The sequence below is a fragment of the Medicago sativa genome, chromosome 5 (assembly GCF_051527215.1).
Source record: "Medicago sativa cultivar Bolivia chromosome 5, Bolivia_mono, whole genome shotgun sequence".
In the NCBI taxonomy this organism is placed as follows: Eukaryota; Viridiplantae; Streptophyta; class Magnoliopsida; order Fabales; family Fabaceae; genus Medicago; species Medicago sativa.
In genome coordinates, this window is record NC_140753.1 from 10,901,426 (window position 1) to 10,927,297 (window position 25,872).

General features: G+C 32.0%; 5 protein-coding genes across 5 annotated transcripts; all 5 read left to right on the plus strand.

Moving 5' to 3' along the window:
- The first annotated feature begins 2,275 nt into the window (after positions 1-2,275).
- Positions 2,276-5,906, plus strand: PMT6 (Major facilitator superfamily protein). Its single transcript, XM_085713336.1, has 2 exons — positions 2,276-2,426; positions 4,090-5,906. Exons 1-2 carry the CDS (start codon positions 2,297-2,299, stop codon positions 5,484-5,486), a joined length of 1,527 nt encoding a protein of 508 aa, XP_085569462.1. The 5' UTR covers positions 2,276-2,296; the 3' UTR covers positions 5,487-5,906.
- Positions 5,907-7,589: 1,683 nt separating this feature from the next.
- LOC146919953 (spindle assembly abnormal protein (DUF620)) lies at positions 7,590-10,994 on the plus strand. The gene is made up of 3 exons (XM_085713332.1): positions 7,590-7,993; positions 9,429-9,770; positions 10,353-10,994. The coding sequence occupies exons 1-3, from the start codon at positions 7,679-7,681 to the stop codon at positions 10,830-10,832; spliced, it is 1,137 nt and encodes a 378-aa protein (XP_085569458.1). The 5' UTR covers positions 7,590-7,678; the 3' UTR covers positions 10,833-10,994.
- A 3,880-nt stretch (positions 10,995-14,874) lies between these two features.
- On the plus strand, positions 14,875-19,156 carry LOC146919954 (uncharacterized). Its single transcript, XM_085713337.1, has 3 exons — positions 14,875-15,384; positions 15,495-15,710; positions 18,785-19,156. The coding sequence occupies exons 1-3, from the start codon at positions 15,154-15,156 to the stop codon at positions 18,851-18,853; spliced, it is 516 nt and encodes a 171-aa protein (XP_085569463.1). The 5' UTR covers positions 14,875-15,153; the 3' UTR covers positions 18,854-19,156.
- Positions 19,157-20,236: 1,080 nt separating this feature from the next.
- On the plus strand, positions 20,237-25,551 carry PBRP (plant-specific TFIIB-related protein). The gene is made up of 3 exons (XM_085713341.1): positions 20,237-20,849; positions 22,500-22,658; positions 23,081-25,551. The coding sequence occupies exons 1-3, from the start codon at positions 20,265-20,267 to the stop codon at positions 23,798-23,800; spliced, it is 1,464 nt and encodes a 487-aa protein (XP_085569467.1). The 5' UTR covers positions 20,237-20,264; the 3' UTR covers positions 23,801-25,551.
- LOC146919956 (anti-muellerian hormone type-2 receptor) lies at positions 24,838-25,551 on the plus strand. The gene has a single exon (XM_085713344.1). The coding sequence runs from the start codon at positions 24,838-24,840 to the stop codon at positions 25,342-25,344; it is 507 nt and encodes a 168-aa protein (XP_085569470.1). The 3' UTR covers positions 25,345-25,551.
- Positions 25,552-25,872: the final 321 nt, after the last annotated feature.

The following is a 25,872-nucleotide window of genomic DNA, read 5'->3' on the forward strand; positions in this document are numbered from 1 at the left end:
CCTTAAATGACACTTATTTTAAAACACAGAGTACAAAATGCAAATTGTGTTTATATGTGGTCCACAGTTCATTAACACTCGAAAATTAAGTGAAACTCGACCAATGGCTTCCAGTATTGGTTAGAAGTGGAAGTTTATGATCATTTCACCCTAAAGAGTGAGATGGTGACATAATTGGTGTGAGATTAAAATAAATAAGAGAAAACCAATATGAATACCTCAAAATGCAACTCCTAATTCATTGATCTTTGTTTTTATTGAACCGACACGATGAAGTTGCAATATGAACTGTTGTTGATAATATTAAGTAATTTTAAGTATTGTTTTGCTATAGTCCATTTATCAAAGTGTTTTATGTTTTAGAAACGGTCTATAATATTTCTCATTCTTTCCTATGAGAATTAGAAAGTTAAGACAACATAAAAATCTCTTTTCAACTAATATTACTCCACTAATTCTAAAACAATTGTCGTTTTTGCGCAAAAAATCCAAAATAAGTGTCATTGTATTTTATCAATGCAACATTAATTAATTTATTTCAATTACAGTTAAAACTCTATAAATTAATAATGTCAGGACCGGAGAAATTTATTAATTTAGAGAGTTATTAATTTATCGATAAATAATAATTATTAATTTAAAGAGTTTTTAAGTAATTATATTGTACATACCAAACAAAAAGGCAAATTAGTTTATGCCTCTTAGAATTACGTTGCAGCGAACCTTGAGACTCAACGTAAATTAGTAACTACTGTGTTCATATGCATTGGAAATCAATAATGACTTTTGAAGTACAGTAAATGTAAACAAGAGGAACAAATGTGTTCAATGTATTCTTAATATATTTTTTTCAGTTTCTATGAATTATTAATTTATGATTTTTCTTGGGACCGAAAATTATAAAGGGATCTTCCGAAAAATTATTATCTTATTATTTTATTGAGTTTTTCAATTTTTTACATTGGCCCATGTCGGGACCGGACACATTTATTATTTTAGAGGGTTTATTAATTTACCGAGTATTAAATTAAAGAGTTTCTATTGTATACCTCCAAATTAATACAGTGTTCATCATCTTCAAGTCCTTATATCTCACTATGCATTTATAACAATTGTTACTTTAATTGTCAATAGTTAACGATGATAATTTTAAAAAATTGTTACACATGCTAATTTATTTATTGTTTTTCTTAATGGAAAATAACCTTAAACGATACTTATTTTAAAACTGATAGAGTATAAAGATATGCAAATTCTATTGATATGTGGTTCTGGTTCATAGATGATAAACATGTGAATATTATGTGAAACTTCAACGACGACTTACGATATTTATCAGAAGTATAAGTTTATGATTATTTCGTTTTAATGGGTGAGCCGATGACATAATTGTTGTAAGTTCGAAGAAAACGGGGGAAACAAATATTTCTTAAAAGAGCAAGGCTGATTGTGAACTTATACTTGGGTGATATCGTTCTTTGTTAAAATATTTCGAGTAATAGAACCACCTATAAAATTTGTCAATATTCTTAAATTTTATTAGGGTTTCTTGACAAAATTTATTGGGGTTTTGAGTAATAAGTTTTATGCACATTATTATATTATTATTAAGGTGAAAAACCCATTGCCATGCCTATACGTATATGCATGCAGCCTTGTTTGTGGCGAATCGAACGGAGACTATTCATGACATAGCCATCGAAGAAGGGGACCTCAGTTGGTAAACTAATTTTGATGTTTTTATTACTTAAAGGGAAAAACCTTTGATGTTATTATTCCTCAATTTTATAATCCTTAAATTCCATCGTACATAACAAGAGTAAAACACGTAAGACATAAGACAAATATTTCACTTTCGGTTTGGAAGATAACTATAGTGTACATGGATTAGTTTTTATTAAATGGATGGTTGATAGAGTTTGCAAATTAATTTAGCATAAAAGAAATATGTATATACTAATTAATTATCTATACATTAATCCAAAAGGTAATTTCTATTTTCTAATGAGTATTTAAAAAAACTACGGTTATAGAGGCTTTATGTTGAAATGAAAAAATATATGTTTAAGTATCTTATAATTTCTTTTTTTTTTGAAGTGACGGTAGAGACAATTTAATTCTATAAGTTAAACAACATTTGCTCACTTCAACAGTCAACAAATTTAAATTATATAAATTGATGAATGCTACATGTTGGAATAGTGTATTGACTGTTTACAAAATAAAGACTCACTCTTTCTATATATAAAGGACATCACTAAATTCTTTAAAAATCATATACAAGTTGGGTTAAAGAATGTTGTCCAGTGGAAAAGAAACAAATGGGCACAACCTGGAAAGCACTAGTGGGGATGTAAACCATCTCAACAAGCATGCCTGTGCTTGTGTGTTAGCTGCCACTATTATCTCTGCCATATTTGGTTATGGTGAGTGACTTTCTATTTTTTTTACTGTCTTTTTTTACTTATATTTTATTTTCTACTGTCTCATAACCTGACATGTTATCTATCATAGACTTATATTGTCAGAAAAAATCTATCATAGACTTATTTTTAGATTTGCATCTTACATTTTTAAAACTAACAAATTCTTTAAATAAGTAATATGATATATCCTTAAATAGACTAATGAATTAATAGACCATACCTTTTTAAAACTAACAAATTCTTTAAATAAGTAATATGATATATCCTTAAATAGACTAATGAATTAATAGACTAACGAAATTGTCCTTTATTTTGATATTTAACATGATATTGTAGATAATATGACTTAATAGGATATCATATTTCAATTATAGTTTGCAAAAAGTTTTTGTAGATTAACATACTTAAATTGTTGAAAATGTTGGAAAATTATAATTTTCAATACAAAGTCTGATATGATATGTCTAAAATGCAATTTTTACGGTTGTCTTTTCATGAAATACATCTTCTTTTTTTTACAAATTGACAGAGGACATCATACACTGCAAATTCGTTAAAAACAAAATGAAGAATATGCGAACAAACTAAAACATCTTTGTTAATCGTATAAAACGATAAAGTACAAAAACCTACACATATAACTATACTCTGGAATACTCATATCTCCATATCTGCAACGTGGACGGCGTCAAAGTCATTGATTGGATCTGCAGTAGATCGAAGTTGATCTGACAATCTGAACCGAACAAATATCTGAACGAAAGAAAGAAAAAAAGAAAGATAATGCCTCACAAAGACTACGAACAAACCAACGTCAAATTAAGACGACGAAATCACAACATAAAAAACGAAATAGATATGAAAATCACTTATTTCAATTTAAGGGAAAGAGAAAAACGAGTTAGGGTTTTTGTGACGGCTCACAAAAGGGAGAAAGGGAAAATAGAGAGTGCTAATAACAAAAAAAATTCATGAAATACAGAGTTCGTCTAGTTTGCAAAAATAAAATATAAGTACAAGAGATGATGAAAATATCGATTTCATGTTTGATTTGAAAAAAAAAAATTATTCTACCTTACCAGCAATCTGTAGTAAAAAGTTATTCATTAACAGACTTTTTAATCGTGTACTCTCTCCGTTCCAAAATATAAGTGAAGATGGGTCAACTTAAATTCGTGTATTTGGTACAAATTTTGAACCAAATACATTAATTTTTATTGAACAATTTTTTCTTATATTTTGAGACGAAGAGAGTATATAAACACAAAATACAAGAATAATGTTTCCCTTCAAGCTAGAGCAAAGCTTGTCGGAACATTAATGGGGGGTTATTTTGATATAATTTTTAATAAAATCAACAAAATTAACTAGATTTATTAATTGGTGTGTTATTTTCTAATTGATGATATACTATTTTTTTAAATAAATTGGGAAATGTGGAAATTAACATTAATTAAAGTGACATGATAATTGTCATTTTACAATTTGTCAAAAAAAAAATTGTCATTTTACAAGGAATTTAATCTTCGATCTTTAAAATTACAAAGTCAGAGCTTACATTTATCGGATGTGTACTAAAGAATTAGTGCAAATTAACCAATGTAGAATTTTTAGCATAAAAAAGCTATGCAAAATTAACTAACAAGTAAATATATTTTTTTAGTTACAACAGTGATGGCTGGAGCACTCTTATTCATAAAGGAAGAACTTGAAATCAGTGACATGCAAGTGCAGCTTCTAGCAGGAATCTTAAATGCATGTGCATTACCAGCATGCATGATTGCAGGAAGATTATCCGATTACATAGGTCGACGCTACACAATCATGTTATCGTCGATATTCTTCTTCTTAGGTTCAATTTTAATGGGGTATGGTTCATCTTTTCCAATCTTAATGTTTGGAAGATGCATTGCAGGATTTGGTGTTGGTTTTGCACTTATCATAGTATCTGTTTACAGTGCAGAAATTTCATCTCCTTCTTATAGAGGTTTTCTAACTTCTCTACCAGATCTTTCCATTAACATAGGTTTCTTACTTGGTTATGTCTCAAATTTTTTCCTTGGAAAATTATCTTTAAGACTTGGATGGAGAATAATGCTAGCTATTCCTTCAATACCTTCAATTGGTTTGGTAATATTAATGTTGCAATTGGTAGAGTCACCAAGATGGTTAGTAATGCAAGGAAGATTAGGTGATGCTAAGAAAGTTCTATTATTAATCTCTAATTCAAAACAAGAAGCTGAACAAAGGATGAAGGAAATAAAAAATGCTGTTGGAATTGATGAAAATTGCACCCAAAACATTGTTCATGTTTCAAAGAAAACTCGTAGTGGTGGAGGAGCTTTAAAAGAAATGTTTTATAAACCTTCACCACATGTATATAGGATACTTATTGCAGCTATTGGTGTTCATATGTTTCAAAATATTTGTGGAGTTGAGGGTATATTTTTATATAGTCCAAGAATATTTGCAAGAATGGGAATCACCGATAAGGGTACACTTCTTTTAGCTACAGTTGGTATTGGGATAAGCCAAACTTTATTCACATTATTATCATGTTTTTTGTTGGATAAAATTGGGAGAAGGATTCTATTATTGGTCAGTTCAGGAGGTGTGATTTTTTCTATGTTAGGGTTATGTGTTTGTTCAGCTATAGTGGAGAATTCTAAATTAGGAGAAGAACCATTATGGGCCATAATATTTACTATTATTGTTATATACATTATGGCAGGTTTTAATGCTATTGGAATTGGGGCTGTGACATGGGTTTATAGCACAGAGATATTTCCACTAAGGTTGAGAGCACAAGGACTTGGGGTTTGTGTGATTATGAATAGAATTACCAATGTGGCAGTGGTTACTAGTTTTATTTCAATTTATAAAACCATAACATTGGGTGGGACTTTCTTTTTATTTGTTGGTACAAATGTTTTAGGTTGGTGGTTTTACTATTCTTTCTTGCCTGAAACTAAAGGAAGATCATTAGAAGATATGGAGACTATCTTTGGTAAAGATTCCAACTCTGAGGTACCAATGAAGTATGGAAGCAACAATGCATAGTTTTGGATAATCACACTTTTTCCTTTTAAATAAAAAATTAAGGTGAAGGGATATTGCTCCGGTCCAAGGCAGAAAAAACCTTGGGACTCAGTGAGTACTTACGAAGAAAATTACATTTACCTCACTGTATATAATAACTAATGGGAACTTAGCTTCATGTTGAATACAAACCAAATCATTCTCTACTGGGCTAACTCCTTTGAGTTATTGAGATAATTAAGGGTTCTTTGTATATATTTAGCTTAGCTTTGAAGAAAATAAGTGCAAACAGTTTAACACTTGGTTTAGTTTGAAGTATTAAAATCTTGTTTTTTGGGTGCTTGTTTGACAAACTTACCCAAACCAAAAGGATTTTTTTGCATTCAAAGAAAATCAATGTTACAAAATGAAAATTTGCAGTTCCAATCTTTTTTATCTTAATTTGTTGTTAGTCCTTTTTATTTTGTTTTTGGTCAAGTTAATCATGTATGTTGTAAACATAAAGACTGTTGGCTTAACCTCACTTTTAATAATTTTGTAAAAAATATAAAAAAAAAAAATCATTTTTAATTTTTTTTTTTTATGTATAAGAGACTTATGTGATCCTTTTAAAAAAATGACTTATTTGATATATTGGGATCACACCCTTATGTCTCTTGACCGTTAGGATTTCGAACCCTTACTTCTGGATGCAAAATCACTTAAATATGTATTTTTTTATGTTATTTTATGTGTGCCGTGTAGGGGTCTACGCATGCCCACATGCTTCTTTTAAACATATGGCATTGTTTTTCGGTCAGTGTGTGTGGGCGCACACGACAGTGTGATTCTCCAAGTGTGATTCTCCAACTTTCACCCTTCAAGCCACGTGGGACTCGTAGTTTGTGCGTGAGGTGTGCGAACCATGACATTTTTCACTCTTAATGAATTTTTCATCTCTTAAATGTGTTTGGGACATGGGACAAAATTTCCTCAAGTTGTTTAGATTTTGTGATTGGTCTTCATGCTTGCACAACTTCTAAGAGATGTCTTCTGATCGGATAAATTAAATGACATACACCAAAAGGCTATGACACCCTATAAAGTTTCATGATTAGGAAATTATAAGATACACAATGACTCAATTCAAAACATTACATTTTTCTTCTCAAACTATCAATAACTTGCTCTAATCCTCTATAAAAACCTAAAATAAAAAACATCAAAACTTTATAAAACACTAAAATACATGCTATGATGTTGATTAATCAATTGTATACACAAGTGTCTCCCTGTAACTCAAAAGTACATATTAATATTTCTTTGCTATTTTGTTTATGATAAACATGCTTATATTAATGGTCCAATAACATTTATTAAGTTTGAAATTCACATTTCAATAGCAATGATATTCGAACAAACATAACATGATGAATTTTGGGACGTGGTACAAAAATACACATGGAGTCTCATAAGCCATAACTTAAGTGACAAAAATACCGAAATTATTAGCCGGACGTCATGACGAGGGTTCTAACCCCCACACTTTCACTTTGTATGTTTGAGTTGTCATTTTGTCTAAAAAAAAATGCATGTGGAGTAAAAGTGTTAGTTTGATTGAAGAAGAAAAACAAAACTATTATTAAATTGATAACCCTAAAAAAAAATACTATGTCGGACAACTTTTAAATTGTCAAAATAACTTTGATTGACAAATAAATTTTACAAAATCAAGATGATCCAAAATCAACCCAACAAATAAATCACTATGATATACATTGATTGACAAATAAATTAGTTATATAAAATTCTCATGTGCATGCTTAATTATTATATTGTTACATAAAGCTAATTGTTAATGGACACGCACAATCTTATACCAATTGCCATTGTCAAGCTTATAAATTTCTCTTTTTACATCAAGAGAATCTTAAAATTGCAAAATATAGCAAAAGAAATATGCCTAAATGCAAACTCGGGTCAGAGCATATACTAGCTATAAGAAAAAATCATGGATTGAAATTTAAATCTTTAAATAGAAACTTAAACAATAAAACATAACAACCCATAATTTGTGCCCACACAACACCTATAAACAAGGACAACCTTCTAGTTAACCTCACCCTCTCAATGTTCATACATTAATTAAAGATGATTTAGCCTTTTGACTATAACCCTCTTCCTTAATTTTCTCTCATCAAATTCTTCACTTGTCTCAATCTCACACTAATCAAATGAAACAACCTGCTGCAAAATCATCATTAAGGAGGTTATGTCCAAACATAGATAAAGAAGATGGATTGGAAACTGTTCTTGAAATACCTATACCTGAAGAAATGTTTTCAAATATGGGAAGTAATGTGACATTAAGATGGCAAAATATGTTAACATGGATGAAGGCTCAAACTGAGGATAAATTGTCTTCCCCTACAGTTTCAGCACGTTTAAATGAACTTCGATTTTTGCTTTACCTTGTTGGCTCTCCTCTTATCCCTCTTCAAGTTCAATTAGGACATTCCGTTCATCGTCCTGTCAGAGATTCCTCAATTGTAAGAACATATACATGTTTTTTTTTTTTGTTTACAAATTTATTAGCAATTGTTATGTTTTTTTTTTTTTTTTTGAGAGCACAGTTGTTATGTTGTTGTTGTGTTATTCTCTTATTAGACAAGCATACAAGGAATATTATCTTCACATATCATACTCTCATAAGAGAAAAACACAAAATATATTATAAAATGTGATTAAAAAAATTTATCCTTTTTAATCTTTGAGTCTCATGTGTAATTAAATTATGGGTGCTATATATTTATTTTCACATATGTTAAAAAATTTAAACTATGAATTTAATATGTCTATTTTGTGTGAAGATGTAAGAAAAATACGTACTACCTACGTATTAATGTATCTAAATTTATCTTTTTTATATTTTATGATTTTTTTTTGAACAATTTTTTTTATATTTTATGATGATGAATTAATAGTTTTAATAAGTGGTATGTTTTAAAAAAATGGAGCTAATAACATGCAAAGATGCTTCTATTGAGGGTCTTTTTTTTTTCGATGAGAGTTATAATTAAGTATAGTCTATAGAGGGAGTAACTATAATTAGGATTAAATAAGTTTTTGGTCCCTATCAAATTTTTAAATTTTGCTTTTACTCCCTCAAAATATTTTCTTCAATTTTTGGTACTCCAAATATTTTTCGTCATCACTTTTGAGATCTTCTTTTAAATTAACTCATGTGTACTCTTTAGATTTTTGAATGATTTTTGCACGAATATTAAAAATATTAGAAGAATCTCTCCCAAAAAATTTATTTATTTTTTACCAAAACATGAGTGCAAAGAAAATTCAAAATTTTGAATGATACACATGAGTAATCCTGAGTTCTACTAAAAATTATATATTAAATGTTATCCCCACTAAATTAACGTTTTTTCAAAAATATTGTGTAACCAATGATATATTTACTTTTGAAGCTAGTTTTGATTTGCTTTTGACAACTATCGGTTGAAAGTAGATTATCTCCGATGAATTTGATCAAGAATCAAATGTCCCACCGTATTCAATGAATTGGTAAGTTTGTTGATTAGATTCGTAGAGAAATAGATAATTGTATGTTTTTTATTTTTTTACTCACTTATACCAGTTTTTGCTTATTTATAACGACGACGTTATTTTATTGTCTATTCATTGATGTATATTGATATAAAAAATTATAGTATATGCTCTTTGCCACCACTAGTAAAAAAAATTTATACGTCACTCCACTACTAAAAAAACAAAAATTAGTGAGGGAAAACACGAAATCCCTCTCAAATTTCGTCACTAATTTCCCTCTCTAATTTTGCTTTTTCTAGTAGTGCTCGTTTCATACGAAATTGTGATTGCGAACTTTATTTAAAACTTTGTCGTGTTCTTGGATTTTTTCCATTGATTTTATTTTGATTATGACTAAAATGATGGTTGATTGTATGGTAGGAAGCATCAACGGCCAAGTATATAGTGCAACAATATATAGCAGCAACAGGAGGACAACCAGCATTGAATGTGGTTGAAAGTATGTGTGTAATGGGGCAAGTCAAAATTACTGCTTCAGATTTTCATCATACTGGTGAAACCATTGAGGTGAAAAAAACCTCTGAAGAGAGTGGAGGATTTGTTTTATGGCAAAAGGATCCAGATTTGTGGTGTTTAGAACTCATTGTGTCTGGTTGCAAGGTTAGTTGTGGTAGCAATGGTAAGGTTTCGTGGCGTCATTCTTCTAATCAACAATCACCTATTGCTAAAGGTGCTCCTAGACCTCTTCGTCGATTTCTTCAGGTATAATTAGTTCACGTGTAACTTTCATATTTGCATAAAATATAAATTTTTGATTAATTCATATAATTGTGTTTGCATTCAAATTCAAAGATAAAAAATCAACCTAAATATGTTGTTAAACAAGCTAGTAATTTTGCAAATTATAGTTATTTTTCATTTATAAGACATGCAATGTAACACTCCTTATATTCTTAAACAACAAATATTATTAAAACCATATATAGACGAAAAATCTCGACTGCCACTCACAAAGCAAAAAGGAAGTGGCAGCCCGAAAACAAAAACAAAACTCAAACCCGGAATGACATAAGTTATGAACCCTAAACCCTACTCATTTTTTTGAACAAGACCCTAAACCCTAAACTCTTTAAATAAAGTATGAGGAAAAAATAATTTAAACTCATCTACAAAAAAATATGTAACTTAAATTGAAGAAAATGTTCTATTTTTCACTTGGTGCTTGGATGATATATAGATACATGATAGTAGTAACATATTTTGATATGCTTTTATTTTTATATTAAAAAAAGTTGTTTTTACTTGTTCTTGTTATTGAATGCGACTAAACAATTTCTTTGACAGGGATTGGATCCTAGGGCTACAGCAAACTTATTTTTAGATGCTGCATGTATAGGAGAGAAAATAATCAACGATGAAGAATGTTTCATACTAAAATTAGAAACAAGTCCAGCCATTCGTGAGTTGCAAAGTGGTCCAAATTTTGAGGTCATTCACCATACCATATGGGGATATTTCAGCCAAAGATCAGGTCTCCTAGTTCAATTTGAAGATTCTAGATTACTAACAATGCGAACCAAAGATGATAATGACATTTTTTGGGAAACAAGTCTAGAGTCAGTAATTGATGATTATAAATATGTAGATGGAATAAATGTGTCACACAGTGGCACAACTCGAGTTACTGTTTCTAGATATGGAGAACAATCTGCAAACCATAAAAGGGAATTGGAAGAAAGATGGAAGCTTGAAGAGGTAGATTTTAATATATGGGGTTTGACTGCTGAAAGCTTTTTGCCTCCATCAAATTTAGGAAAGACATAAAAAAATACTTTGTAATAGACTCATATTATGTATTTTTCCAACAAAAAAAAAAGATAGTAATAAGCATCAGATATTTATTTTGTAATGAAGAGCACAAACTTAATATTTGATACAATGGTAAAGAATATGACTGTAAGGGTACTAATTTTTGAAATGTGCACATACACCCTTGTATTTTTCAAAGTGCTTATTTATTTTTTCCAAAACAAAATAGTATTTATTTAGGACTTTTTATTATTATTATTATTCCACTTATGATAGAGGAAATTGTATATTTTATATGTACTATATGTTGAAGCGCCTCAAAATATGTTACAAATGTAACATACTTTTGTTAATTATGTTTTTGACTTTTGTTGTTTGTATTTAGAGATCTATAAATAAAATATATCAGATATTGTAGGTAATCTTAGAAATCTAAGGAATGCAGAAGTGAAACATTTTTTTAGGGATGCGAAGTGAAACATGTCTAAGTAAACTCTCTACATCGTGAAAAGATTAGAGAGATCCGATAACATTATGAGAATATTGAGACACTTCATGTCAAAATTGGTTAGAAGAAATTAATGAAGATATACAGTTTCTTGAAAGAAAAAAACAAGAATTGAGTTTTAGTTGACTTGCCTAGTAGGCAAATGGTGATAAACTTCAAACGGATAATCAAAATAGATTTAGACAAAAAATCTTCATTGATAAAAGAAGGAACCCAAGATGAAGAAATCATATCCAAGGCATGTCTCTCCCGACATTGTCGATATTGATAGGTTAGACACCTTCACATGAGTTTGATATTGTGAGTGTCAATTTTAGATGGTGTTTGTCACTTCGTCTAAGAAACTAAAAATACGATTTCATATGAATGTGTGATTTTTTTATGAAAGAGTTTCTCTCTCTATTTTTAAAAAAAAGGGGGGTTTAATACAATAATAGCAATATTTATTCATCTTTCATAGACTAAAAATTGTATTAATAAAAACCTTCATTTCTTAAAAAATGGAGAAAATCCTCACTTTTTTTTATTGCCGCTAATCTAAAGGTTTATCATTTCTACTTTGTTTAGCAATGATGCCCTAACACGTATACAAGAGACTATGCTTTCGATGATTTGAGAAATGAAATAGTTCATATTATATAGAAGGGTTTACACATTTAGTAGCAGATTTAAATGATATGCTCCTAAAGTGTAAGTGTAAATATAAATTAGTTAGTTATACACCATTTTTAAATAAAAAAATTAGCTATACACTAAAAGTGTGTTTGGATGAAATAATAAGGTAAGGTATTAAAAATTCCACTACTTTGATGTTAAATTTAGATAATTTCAAAATGAAGAGATATCATGAAGTATTGTGTCAAAACAAAATTTGAGAAATTTCAAATGCAAGCTAAAAGGCCGTAAGAACTTGAACTTATCTCTTGGTGTAAGTGCTTATTTATAGATGAGAGCATAAGAGAATCAGCTGAAAACTTGTTGTGAGACTCCCTGCATGATTTATTTGTCATCGTTTGATATCATTCATGTGGTGATGATGAGTTGCACGAATTTGCTTAGGTCTGCTGTGGTGATGCATATGTAAGTGCATGTGAACCTTTTTGAGAGATTGGTTAGGTGGTTTTGATTAGATGTCAAAACTAGCTAGGATTAATTTAAATTGAATGTATATAAGTATCCCTCAATAGTCATATCCTTTTCACCCAAGAAATCTTTCAAACATTCATGTTTTAAGTTTTTGCATAAAGTTATTGATTCACCGTACCAAGTAAATCGATTCACCTCTTTGAAAATGTCTTGAAAAAGTTTTCTAGCGTGTATGCATCGATTCAGTAAATGGATTCTATCTTTTAAAACCAAGCTAAAGCAATCTTGGTTTTCCCTTTATTTGATTCGGTCCATGCATGAGTATAAATTAATTTGGCAAGACGACCAAAAGCTATTTGATGAAATTCGGTTATAATAGAAATATAGAATTTGCCACATAATGTTAATAGTCGGGTTAAAGGGACAATGTTCCAACTCGGAAGAGATTTCTTCAATGTAACATTCAATGCTCGGTGATTTACGATTATGTTCCGATGAAATTGAGGATGAGAGGCAGACATTTATTGACTGTTGGAGGACAACGAACCTGCATAAGTAATTCAACCACTACTGCAAAATTTTCAATCAATAGTGGACTTTCTTTTGTATATCTATGGCAAATATGTGTAAGGACTGGGATACTGTGAATTAACTATAGACCCGGAACAATAGTAACAAGAACAAATTGTATAAGGCTAGATGAGAGAAACTGAGACAAGTGTGGATAAAGTGCAATGTCAACGCATGATTCCATGATCGTGCAGGCATCACAAGTGCAACACTCTTTGTTCGTGATAGTAGAAGAAATTTCGTAGTTGCCCAAACGAGGTGGAAACATGCTCGAATGTCTATAATTGAAGGTGAAGCTGCAACTTTACTCGCGACAGTTCAGTTGGTGAGCCAAAGGGGATACGACAATCTGCTTTTTGAATGTGTCTCACAAGTCCTAGTGGAAGTCGTCCATTATCAACTGGTGTTTCAAAATTTAGTACTACCTTAATTTCTAATATTTTATCTTGTATGTCTTCTTTTTCTGACTTTGAGGTTAATTTTTTGTTAAACGACATTTAAATATGGTTTGCTCATATCTTTACATGGATGATAATTTCTTGAGCTAGACACCATATTTTCTATACGAAAATGTTTATCATAGCAAAACCTTGCATCGTGAAGGTTTTTCGAGTGACATTACAATATCCTTTGGATTTGACATTTATTTGAGAGACCGCTTCTTAACCAAAAATAATTAAAACAAGACCTCTCGTGATTTATGAAAAGGAACAAATTTAACTAGTTGAATGGTGTTTCGCAACCAATTCGTGAATTTTTTTCCTCAGAAAATATAGCATTGTTGTTTCTATATTTCCCCTCCATGTATTGAATTCTAACCGATTAATTACATCAATTAAATTTGTTTTGGTAAAAAAAAAAAAAAAAACTTGACATGAAAATTAAATAAATGACCTATTTAGTAACAAGTTACTAAGTGCAACTTTGATTCCACTTTTAGATGAGTCAAAATTGATTGACATTTTACATTGTTTTAAAGTAGATTGAAGCTATAAATTAAAGTTTTTGTTTGTATAAGTGATTTTTATACTCGAGTTTATTACTCAATCATTTTTATATAAATAATTGCAGACATAAATCACTCCACATTTAAACACTTTTGATCAAAACAAACTTTACGAAATCAATTGAGGGTATCAATATGACACACACTAAATTAAGTTAACTTGCTTGTATCAATAAGTTTTTTAAGCCAATGTATTAAAAAAAAAAAGTACTTCATCTATTTGTAGTTTTTGTTTACGAGTGCTTATACATAGACACACTTACGTGGCATACACCTCTTAAACCCCATACATAAATGCAACATGTGGCAATGTGGGTCCAAAATAACCACATACCATTTGTTGCACTTGCACATCACCAAAATACCCTCCCACATAAAGTGTGGACGAGAGTGGTATAGGAAAAAGGGTGTTTATCTATATTTTTCCATTTTTTTAGGAAATCTACTTGTAGTTGAATAAGTTGAAAATTTGATGTTGTGCTTAAAATTTAGTTTATATACATTAACTTTACAACTAGTATTTTTATTTTGTTTTAAAAAAAAAACTAAAGTTTTTATTTATATTTTATTTTGAATGGAGTACTTATAATATTTAGACACATTTAATTTTTTTACCTTCAATCAACGTCTAATTTTCTATTTACATCTTTCTTTGTATCGCATCACTACTATGCACATAAGTAGACGATTTTTCCCAATCATTTATTCTAAAAGGCATCGAAAACGGTGTCGTTGAGTGTCGGTTGGCTCAAACAATAGATTTGAGCATACACAAAAAAACACAACAAATAGTCAAGCATAATTGACGGTGACGATAATGCCACATAATATTAGACCAAAGTCAAGTAAAAATATTAAATAGGCAATACCCCACAAACACCAAATCCGTCATTTCACCATCTTCATTTTGCATCACAGCAGAGTGTCTTGTATCTGATAATAAATCAATAACGCGGTGCCGGTGGTGTCTCACATTCACATTCACATTCCTTCATTTACACAATCGGATCGGAAAAACGATGAAATTAAAACCTGTTCATCTACCACAACAATAATAATAGATTAGATTCATTCACATTATCTATAATCTTTTATTTTGATTGATTGTGTGTGAAGAAGAAGAATTGAAACACGCACGTCGATTATTGTAGATTATTAGATCGGAAATGAAGGATGACGATGGGCTTCCAACGACGACGGCGGCGATTAACAAAAAGGAAAACATGGATTCAGGTTTGTTTGGGAAAGGAAGGTACAAATTTTGGGCATTAGCTGCGATTTTGCTTCTCGCTTTTTGGTCCATGTTTACTGGTACCGTTTCTCTTCGTTGGTCTGGTAATCTTAATACCTTATCCAGTGACCTCGATACTCCGATTCACGACGATCTCGATGTTCTCGTAAGTTCCATTTTCCTTTAATCTCATTCATATTTAAATGTAACATTCTAGATTTTGATCCAAGATATTACTTAAATATTTATGATGTTAGATGTAATTTGTGTGTGTAGGAAATGGAGGAGAGGGAGAAAGTGGTGAGGCATATGTGGGATGTGTACACCAACAGCCGTAGGATCAGGTTGCCGAGGTTTTGGCAAGAGGCTTTTGAGGCTGCTTATGAAGAATTGACAAGTGATGTTCCTGGTGTTAGAGATGATGCTATTACTGAGATCGCTAAGATGTCTGTGCGTTCTGTTAATTATGATCCACCTCCTATCCAATCCACGGTTCGTTTTCCTTTCTCGATCCATGGTTTTGTTAGTTAATGTTATATTACTGTTTTCATACTTACTTGAAATGATGAAGCTCGGAACTCATTGTTAATTTGTTATTGGTCTGGAATATTGCTTCAATGTTTCAACTTCATAATATTGCACTAGAAATTTGGATCACTATTTTGTTTAAAGTCTACAACTTTTTAAAAAAGACAAGTTCATATTGCTGATCAAACTCAATGGTCCTGTTTGGATTGGGTTATACGAGCTTATCCACTGACATAACTAACTACTTGTGAGACTCTTTGAGAGAGCTTATGGAAATGTTTGTAAGCTGTTTTCAGCTTATTTTCGTAAGCTCTCTGAGATAGCTTATGAAACCACTTTAATTTATCTTTTGTTCTAAAAATAGCTTTTACGCAAGCACACTTATATAACAGTGCTTATGCCATAAGCGTTCAATTAAGTCTTTTATCCAAACATGAGTTAAATTTCTCCACAAAAAGACTTGACAAAAAATAAATATTAAAAGATTTTTGTTTTTGTAATTAACATTATGAGTTTGTTAAACAAAAGTTTTCCGTATTAGTTGAAATTAGTCTGTGTTTTTATTTTTTAAATGTTGTTTCGTTTGGCTTCTCCATAAACACCTATAAACATATAAAGATTTATTTATTTTTTTAAACAAAGAAACAAACATATTTTAATTGAGAAGCTTTCATAAACTAGAAGCTAATCCAACCTGAGTCTTGTTGATTGGTTTTATTTTGAATGTGGTATCTGTCAAAGCGTTTAATTCTATGTTTGCAATTTGCAAATGGGGTTGTTTGGTTGGGGATAACTTATCATAGCATTATTTAAAGCATTTCCTGGGTAAGAAGTCTCATGCAATTATGTATATAAACAGTTTGAAACGAAACTCATATAAATTCGCCTGTGAGACTTATGTAGGAAAATATCTTTTACTTTATATCGCTCATTTTTTTTGTCATGCTTCCCGAGATTCGTTGGTTTACAATTTGTATGTTTTTTGGTACAAGTTTTTTGTACTAAATATCTTTGTTGTTTGCATAATACGGTCAGATCAGTTTGAAATCAGTTTACATTACAAGGTGTTGACAACTCTGTTTGTCAATTTACTCTATTATGCTCAAACTGAGATCTTGTTTGCTTTGAGTTATGCTCAAACTGAGATCTTGTTTTCTTTGAAAGGTGTCCCTCTTTATGCATCCACATCACTTTTAAAGTTGAATTGGAGATTAGTTGCCTACACACACTTATAAACTTTTTCCTTTTTTGTCTATTTACTTACACTGTTGGTTCTCTTGTTTGACTTGTCACCTTTACTAACTCGTGATGACACGACTCAATTACATGGTAGAAATAATGGCTGTGTCAGCAAACAGAGAGGATCCAATTTGCATAAACTTTTAGGAAGATGGTTGAAAATTATGTTTTGTTAAAAGAAATTGTCACATGTTGACAGATTCTCGTTAGTTATAGATATTGTTAGTTAGATAAAAGGCCCTGTTGCAATGTTCTTCATATTTGATAGTTTAACTGGAAGTTCCTGGTGGCTACAATCACCCAAAGATTCAAGGAAAGAAGAAGAGAATCCCAGAGTGTCCTTTAATTGATCCAAGATGCTAAGGTCATAATTGAACTTAAGTGAACAAGAATTAGAAGGTTTCCTCTATTTAGTACAGGAAATTCAACTTACGAACTACCCTCTCTAACTATACTTTTAAGGTTCTATCCTTTAATTGATCCAAGACGAAGCTAACAGTTCATAATCAAACTTGTGACGAATTAGATGGATAAAAAATTTAGTCATGTCAAGTCATAAGTATGGATTTGTTATTGTTGTGCTCTACACTGTATATACTTGAATGAAGCAAAGCTGTCTGTCTGGTAGATTGTTGAACCGATAATGCAGAAATAGTGTGGTTAGGAGGTCTTTAAAAGTTAAATAATAATTGGTGAAGATCCATTATGGTCACTGAGGAAGAAAATACAGGTTCTAGTTTGGTCCCTAAAAAAGGCTCAACTTTTAGTCCTCGCAACAAATAAACTAGGACATTTAGTCCCTCTCCCAACCTCCATCTAAAATTGATTTTTTGTGCTGATGTGTAATGTTATTCAACATTTTATGTTTATGTCAATGATTTTAAGGGACCTGACAATGACTACAGACTGACATTTTGTTCCCTTTATTAAAAATAAAAATAAAAAAATTGTTCCTTTAAATTCCTAGATTGCATCTTCTTCCTGAAACGCCTTTCTTCGTCCTGGACGTTATTGAAGGACCTTGGAGAACTGGTGTTCAAGACCTATTCTGGTCCTTGAGAATAGTTTCTAAACTTGGCATTTTTGTATTGGCTGATTTACTTCATTGAAGTGAAAATATATTCTGCTCCTTGAGAAAAAAACCTGGGAACCAGTTTGGTCCCTTAGAAAACAAAACTAAACATCTAGTCTTCAAGAAAAATAAACTGGGACACCTGAGTCCTCTATTCAAACATTCATTTTAAAATTAAGTTTTTGATGATGATGTCTAATGTCACTCATCAAGCATGTGTCCACTTTGTCATCATTTTGGAAACATTTTAAGGGACAACTGTCAAAAAGTAGAAAGAGATGTTATTGGTCCTAGACCTAGTGTTGCCGGGTGCCGCATCTGAGCCTCTTCACATTTGCATTCCTGTTGTTTTAATTAGTCTTTCAATTTTGTGCCATTCTCAGTTAATTTAGATTAAAAGATAATCACTTGACTCTCAAGGGAATTTAGCGAAAGTAGAGAGGCAATAGTAGTTTTAAATGTAGAGTAGCTTTTTTGTCAAAAAAGAAATGTAGGTAGCTTGCATATCATGATAGTTTATTTATATAATCTGATCAACATTTTCTAAGCTCAATTATTTGAAGGGTTTATATATTCAACATGTTTTTCTTATGTGAAAAAAACGAGTTGGTTGACAAATATATTGCCAGTAACATATGCGAAGAAGCCTTAGCTCAGTCTTAAATTCAAATATGTTCATACTAGAGTATATATTATGGCCTGATGTATTTACTGCATCATATTTCAGAGAGCACAGGAATTTAGTAAAAGCCTTAAGCAAGCTGACAAAGGAAAAGAAGCGATGCGGCGTGCTTAAAGACCACTCTAGGAGCAGTCAAGGGTCTGGCTTGTGCTTGGAAGTGCTATCAAAAGATTGCGAAGAAACAGTGGTGGGCAAAGCCCTACTCAGATTTTCATGCTTCCATAAGCAAGATGATTATGTATTTTAATAGGTTGTGGTTCTTTCAAATTTTGCAGTCAAGTTCAAAAGCAGTAGTAAATTAAAACCACGTTTGTTGTCGTACAAATTCAACTGACTATATGTTCTTGTAGGCACATCCAACTATGCTAAATGCACAAGTTTATTTAATTATATTTTAATTATTATTTGGTAAACAAATATTTTATTGGGTGTATAAATTGAATTTATGTGTGGTTTACATATATAAATAAATGTCATCTCTTCTCCTCCAAACCCCATATAGAACCTTATGAATAAAAATCAAACATTTTTTTTAAGGAATAAAATCAAACATATATACCATAGTTTATATAGAGTTTTAATTATATAGAGTCTACTAAACTAGAGGTCTAAAAAAAAGTATGTACTAAACTAGAGGTTTTTTTAATTTGAATCAAACTACGAGAATGCAACAATATTATAACTCTAGAAGAAAAATTTGAAGTCCTTTAATCAAACACCATGTTTGTGGTTCTTTAGGTTTGATGATTTCCCCGATTTAGTTTTTTAACTTTTTATTTGACTAAATTGATCCTTTGTGTTACACTGTTTCACTACTAGCTTATTTCTGCCAAGTTCCATTAAAAAAAACACGCACAACATTTTTTTTAAGTAAACTAAAGGTATTTTCTACATACAATTGCGGAGACTAATCCTCTCAAAGTGTCGAGATCCATTTAAAATAGTGTCCTCTTCCAACAAATGTTTTTCCATACGCACTGAATCAAACAATGGATCAAATGGTTAAGAGATCCAAGTATCTATCACTTATGTCACACTATGTTTGCACGCGCAACATTTTAATATTTGAAAAAACTCACTTAACACTTGTTTGGATCGGCAGTTGGAGCTTCAATTTCGCGTCCTGAAGTGATATCGATGTGAAAAGTTAGAAACTATAAATAGTAGCTTCTACATTAACGTTGTTCTTTGCTGCGATTCCTCTTGACGTGCCGCACTACCAAACACGCATTTAGACATGTTAAGTTCATTTATCTCCTTCTCCACCTCTTTTTTAAGACTCTATTTGGTAATAAATACAATGTATAGTGTAATTCATAAACTATTTTATAGCATAGGAGGAACTTATAACTAATGATTAATAGCATCAAATAAACCGTTAAACTAGTTTATTCATCGACATAAAATGAATAAAAAGATATGGACATAATTTTGCCTAAGAAGTATGTATTGACTTTTCAGCATTTTAAGTAGAGTTTAACAAACACCATTGAGAACACAAGTACAGAGAAACAAAAGAAAAAAAATGAAGTGCCCATACTGTTCAGCGGCGCAAGGCCGTTGCACAACAACAACCACCGGAAAATCAATCACAGAATGCACATCATGCGGCCGCGTCGTAGAAGAAAGACAATCCCATCCTCACCACATCTTCCACCTGCGCGCCCAAGATAATCCCCTATGTCTCGTCACACCAGATCTCCCTCCCCCCACTCTCACCCAAACCAACACCGAAACCAACGAAGAAGAAGACCCATTCGAGCCCACGGGCTTCATAACCGCTTTCTCAACATGGTCCTTAGAGCCCAGCCCGCTTTACCTTCAATCTTCCCTCTCCTTTTCGGGATACCTTGCGGAACTTGAACGTACTCTTGAATCATCTTCTACGAATTCTTCATCGAGTGTTGTTGTTGATAATCTTAGGGCTTATATGCAGATTATAGATGTTTCGTCGATACTTGGATTGGATTGTGATATTTCTGATCATGCTTTTCAGTTGTTTAGGGATTGTTGTTCTGCTACTTGTTTGAGAAATCGGAGTGTTGAAGCTCTTGCTACTGCTGCTCTTGTTCAGGCTATTCGTGAAGCTCAAGAACCTAGAACCCTTCAGGTTATATTCTAACCTTTTTTTTCCTCCTTTCAATTGGTTAAACTTAGGATAAATAGCTTAATTAAACGCATATAGCATAAACATTTATCATATAAGTTATAAGCTGTTTTCATAAACACCTGTCTAGCTTGTAGAATTAAGCCGAACATATTAGCTAGTATGTGATTTTCGTTAGGAAAATATGCAGCAAACTTTAAAGCTACGAATATGTAAACAACCTAAAGATGATAAATGTGATTGATTGAAATGAAAATGCTGTGTTCACATTAACACTTGAGTAGAGCGCAAAAGATGAAGAGTTGTGAGTTGAACTTGTAACTCTCAAGCCAAAGGATTCAAAGAGTAGTGTGTTTAGATCTTAGGCAAGCCACATTGAACTTATCTTTAAACATCAGGACTGGGCAACTTTTTTTTGTTAAAAGCTGAATTGGATACCTATAATAAGTATCAGGGAAGCATCCAAAGTATCGGCATTAGATACGAGGAATGTATTTAATTTTTTTTTGACAAAGAGGAATGTATTTGATATGATGTAAGCATTGGTGCTTCATAGAATAAATGTGAACTCATTCTTCTGTGGTCCACTTCTAGGGATTTATGAAGTATCATCTACCCCAACTATGTAGACGAGCAGCATTTGAAACTAAATCTGCGCGTAGTTTATAAAAATAGTAAAATACCATTACCATATCATGGATCGTTTCTAATAGTCTAATATTGCAAATGGCTTTCAAAATTGTGATCTTATTTACTAATAAGATCATATTATTTTATGATCTTTGTAGCCCCTTGCAATCCATATCTCAGTCTTGTAAGTGATTTAGTTGGATCACAGTGTCTGCACGTAGAATCGTTAATATTGGACAATTTTTCGGCAATCCTAGGGCTCGATCACCACTCGGTTTCTTGGATTAGGTTTTGCGACCCAGTTACTAAAAAGCTTATTTTTGTCTATGAAAATGGAATCCCTTGCCGAATTATGAGCATTCATTCAACCAAACATATTTCTCCTTGCTGTCTCCCTTCTCATGCATCTCTCTCTTGATTCTAAGCCTCCTCTGTTGCACGCATTTCCTTTATCTTACACACTCTCCCTTTTCTCTTCTCCTACTTGGTGTTCTCTCTGACATGCATATCTGCCTTTCTATTTACCTATTTATCGCTGCTTAGTTTTACAGTTGTTGTACTTGTTTGTTACTACTTTAGCTTAAGTTCTTAATTATGAGTTGTGTATGACCTTAAGGATTTTGAATTTCAGTTTGCTGAAGTGTTTTTTGTGATGGATTTTTTTTTCTTCTTTTTTATGCACATGTATGGATTTATATATACACTAATTACAATCCAATGATTTATATAACCTATGCTCTGCCTTCATTTCCTCTATTATTTATATTCAGCATTTTTTTTTTTTTAGTATAATTGTCTTATTTCAATTGCTATGCGGCTTCTGTTATTTGCCCGCACCACTATCTGCTATTTCATATAGCAGATTTTTGGCATTCTGCTGATTTCCACAATTTGCTATTGATAATACTTTGGATCTTACAATTCATGTTAGGATCCCAAAATTTACAGGCTTTTCTCCCCTTTGTGATCCCAAGTAAAATCTCGATATTGACTACCGTATTTGTAACTCTTGTGAAATGACAGGAAATTTCAATTGCCGCCAATGTGGCACAAAAGGAAATCGGGAAATACATCAAGATACTGGGAGAAGCTTTGCAGCTAAGTCAACCTATTAACAGCAATTCTATATCAGTTCATATGCCAAGATTTTGCACCCTTCTTCAGCTCAATAAATCTGCTCAGGTACCTGGAATTGCACCAAAATGTGACTTCTAGAGTTAACCTTATTTTGTTTGAAAATCTTGAAACGGTTGCAATGTGTCCATAAAGTAAAAACAGAATCTGTGAATCATGCCATGATACAATTAGTAATAGATTTTGTATAAACACTTCTCTATGATTTTTCTATTGGGGCACCGCATATCTGCTCTGCTTTTACAAGGTTCTGAATTTTCTATTGCTGTCTTTGTTCTTTTCTCAACCAAAGGGTTGTGTAATGGACAATCAGTTAGACCTGGCTGGCTGGATGTCCAATGATCACTTTGTGGTAGTGAATTTGCAATATATTCTCCCTAAAATAACTTTTCTTAGGGTGCTTTCTTTTACTCTGTTCCTTTATATTACAAATACAAAAGTCTGAGAATGGCTCCTACATTGCATTTCAGGAACTGGCTACTCACATAGGAGACGTTGTGATCAACAAATGCTTCTGCACTCGCAGGAATCCAATTAGCATCTCAGCTGCCGCCATATATTTGGCTTGCCAACTAGAAGACAAACGCAAAACCCAGGCCGAAATTTGCAAAGTAACTGGTCTAACTGAAGTCACTCTCCGTAAAGTGTATAAAGAATTACTGGAGAATTGGGATGATTTACTTCCCTCTAATTACACCCCAGCTGTTCCTCCGGAGCGGGCATTTCCCACAACCTTAATTGCTTCTGGACGTTCTTCAACAACTAAGGTTGATGCTATAGAGGTTACTTCTTCTTTGGATTCAGAAAATTTGCCGGAATTTAAACCAAACAAACCTAATGAGGCCGAAGGTAAAAGTAATGCTCGTGCAAGCCAATCATCGGCTATTCAGCAGTCAACGTTTTGGCAATCCCAACTTCCCAGTGCGACCCAAAATCATCAAAATCCGAATGTTTTAGATTCAATGGATATTGATGGGTTGCAGCGCAACCACCAACAACCTGAACCCATGGTAGAGGTCACAAATGGTGCTGGTATCGGTAGTTCTCTAAACTCCAACCAACTTTACAGTCCTCCTGCTTCAAGTTCAAGCTCTGTTATGAGGTCGCTTTCGGCTCCTCCTTCATCTGCTCCTCCAAATATTCGACACTTGCAATCGTCTAAGACAATGCCTGGTTTTCCAGAATACTGAAATGAATTCCTTGTATGTTACTAACATCACTCAGATAAATGAAATCAGTAGGTTTCTTAAGGAGTATACTATTGTATATATGTATTGTGTCATTTGGCTTGTTTCTTGGGTGTGAATTTTGTTGACTGCTGGAATTTTTACGTAACACTAACTTGTTTCATATTGCATTGGATTTCATTATTCAACTCAAGGTAGATAGATTTGTTCTGAATGTACTTTTTTTTTTTAAGGAAGATTTGTTCTGAATGTTGGAACATTGTTTTATTTTTTTTATTTTTCTGAAATTAGTTTAGTCATATTTGGTTTTTGCATGTCTTTCACATTTGTAATTATGAGTGCAAGTTTGCAGAATTAACGGTAAATAAAACATTTCACTTTTGATCTGTATGTTTAAGTTTTTAAAGTGTATTTTAGATTGTGTCAAAAAATAACCTATTTTACACAAGGCAAAAGTTACTCTTCATTCAATTGTGAAAAAACTTTTAGTTTTAAAAAGTAATTCATTATGTTATTTTACTCTGCATTATATGCAGGGACTAATTATTTGGAGTAGGATTTAACCACATTTTGATGCCCAAATTGAGTTTAAAATTAGCAATACATTTTTTATCTCAAGAGTCTAGCGACGAAACAAACATACACAAGTGTTGAAAAGTAGAGAATTGGAAATTTGTACTCACGGCTCAATACATCAAATGTTGCTACAACTTTTTATCAATCATACTTGGGGTACATAAACAATAGCATAAATTATTCTTATTATTCTTGGACACTTTATGTTAGTATCTAGAGTTTGAACTCTTCCCGTGTCTCTTAGCACATCAATTGATAATTGACTTGACTATAACATTGACATTTAAAACTATAATATAACTTTGTAAAATTCAATTTCTTACAAAATATACACCAAATATAAATCAATTATTTATTCTAAAATTATCTATTTGCGAATATCTTATCCTCACTGTAAAACGACAACCACCACCTCTCAAAGCACACTCTCAAAAGCTCTCACTCTCATAGCAAGTTCTCTAACCATGGAAGCCTCAAAGATCTTACTATTCTCCCCAATATCAACACCAAAGACATTCACAAACCATTCAAAAAAACCACTTAGAAAGCAAAAATCTCATCATGTGAGACTCAAACTCAAGATAACAAACATGGCAAAGGAAGGAAGCGACACTAACACCAGCCCAACAGAGATAGCAGCAATAGCAGGTGGGTTAATCTCAATTCCTGTTATAGGTTGGTCTCTCTACACTCTCAAAACAACTGGTTGTGGTCTTCCACCAGGACCAGGTGGATCAATTGGTGCATTAGAAGGTGTAAGTTATCTTGTAGTTGTGGGAATTGTTGCTTGGTCTTTATATACCAAAAATAAAACTGGTTCTGGTCTTCCTAATGGTCCTTTTGGGTTATTAGGTGCTGTTGAAGGGTTGTCATATTTGGCATTGGTTGCTATTGTTGTTGTTTTTGGTTTGCAGTATTTTCAACAAGGTTACATTCCTGGTCCTCTCCCTGCTGATCAGTGTTTTGGATAGATTTTCTGTTTTTCCTTAAATTTTCATTAGGATAATGTGATATGAGCCACTACTGTTCTATCATTGCGCACTTGTGGACGTGGTTGCTCCATGCATGTATCTTAGTACTATCATTTTCCACTGCCTCTTGTTGTTATTATATAGAGTGATTAACATATTTTGTGTGTAAAATGTTGTGATGGTAAATGGAAATTTATTCTGTGTCTACATTAGTTTTAATTTGTGGTATGTCCAATTTAATTGAGATCACATTCAATGGTTTTAGCATGATTCATTGATTCATCAGTTTAAGTGAGATCAGTCGATATGTTGGGGGTCGTAGTATTAGAAAAACAACTATAGTTTCGATTTTTCCAACACAGCCACACCCCAACGGCGAAGATGTTGGCATTATCAGAAGTGAGACCTTTTTTGAGTCAGGTGAGCACATCAAGATCGGAGAAAAACAAAACAGAGGTGAAGCACAAAGCGTGCCATAAATGAGTTGAGGTTATGCGGTCTCTAATGCAATGTTGAAAGGATTCCTTA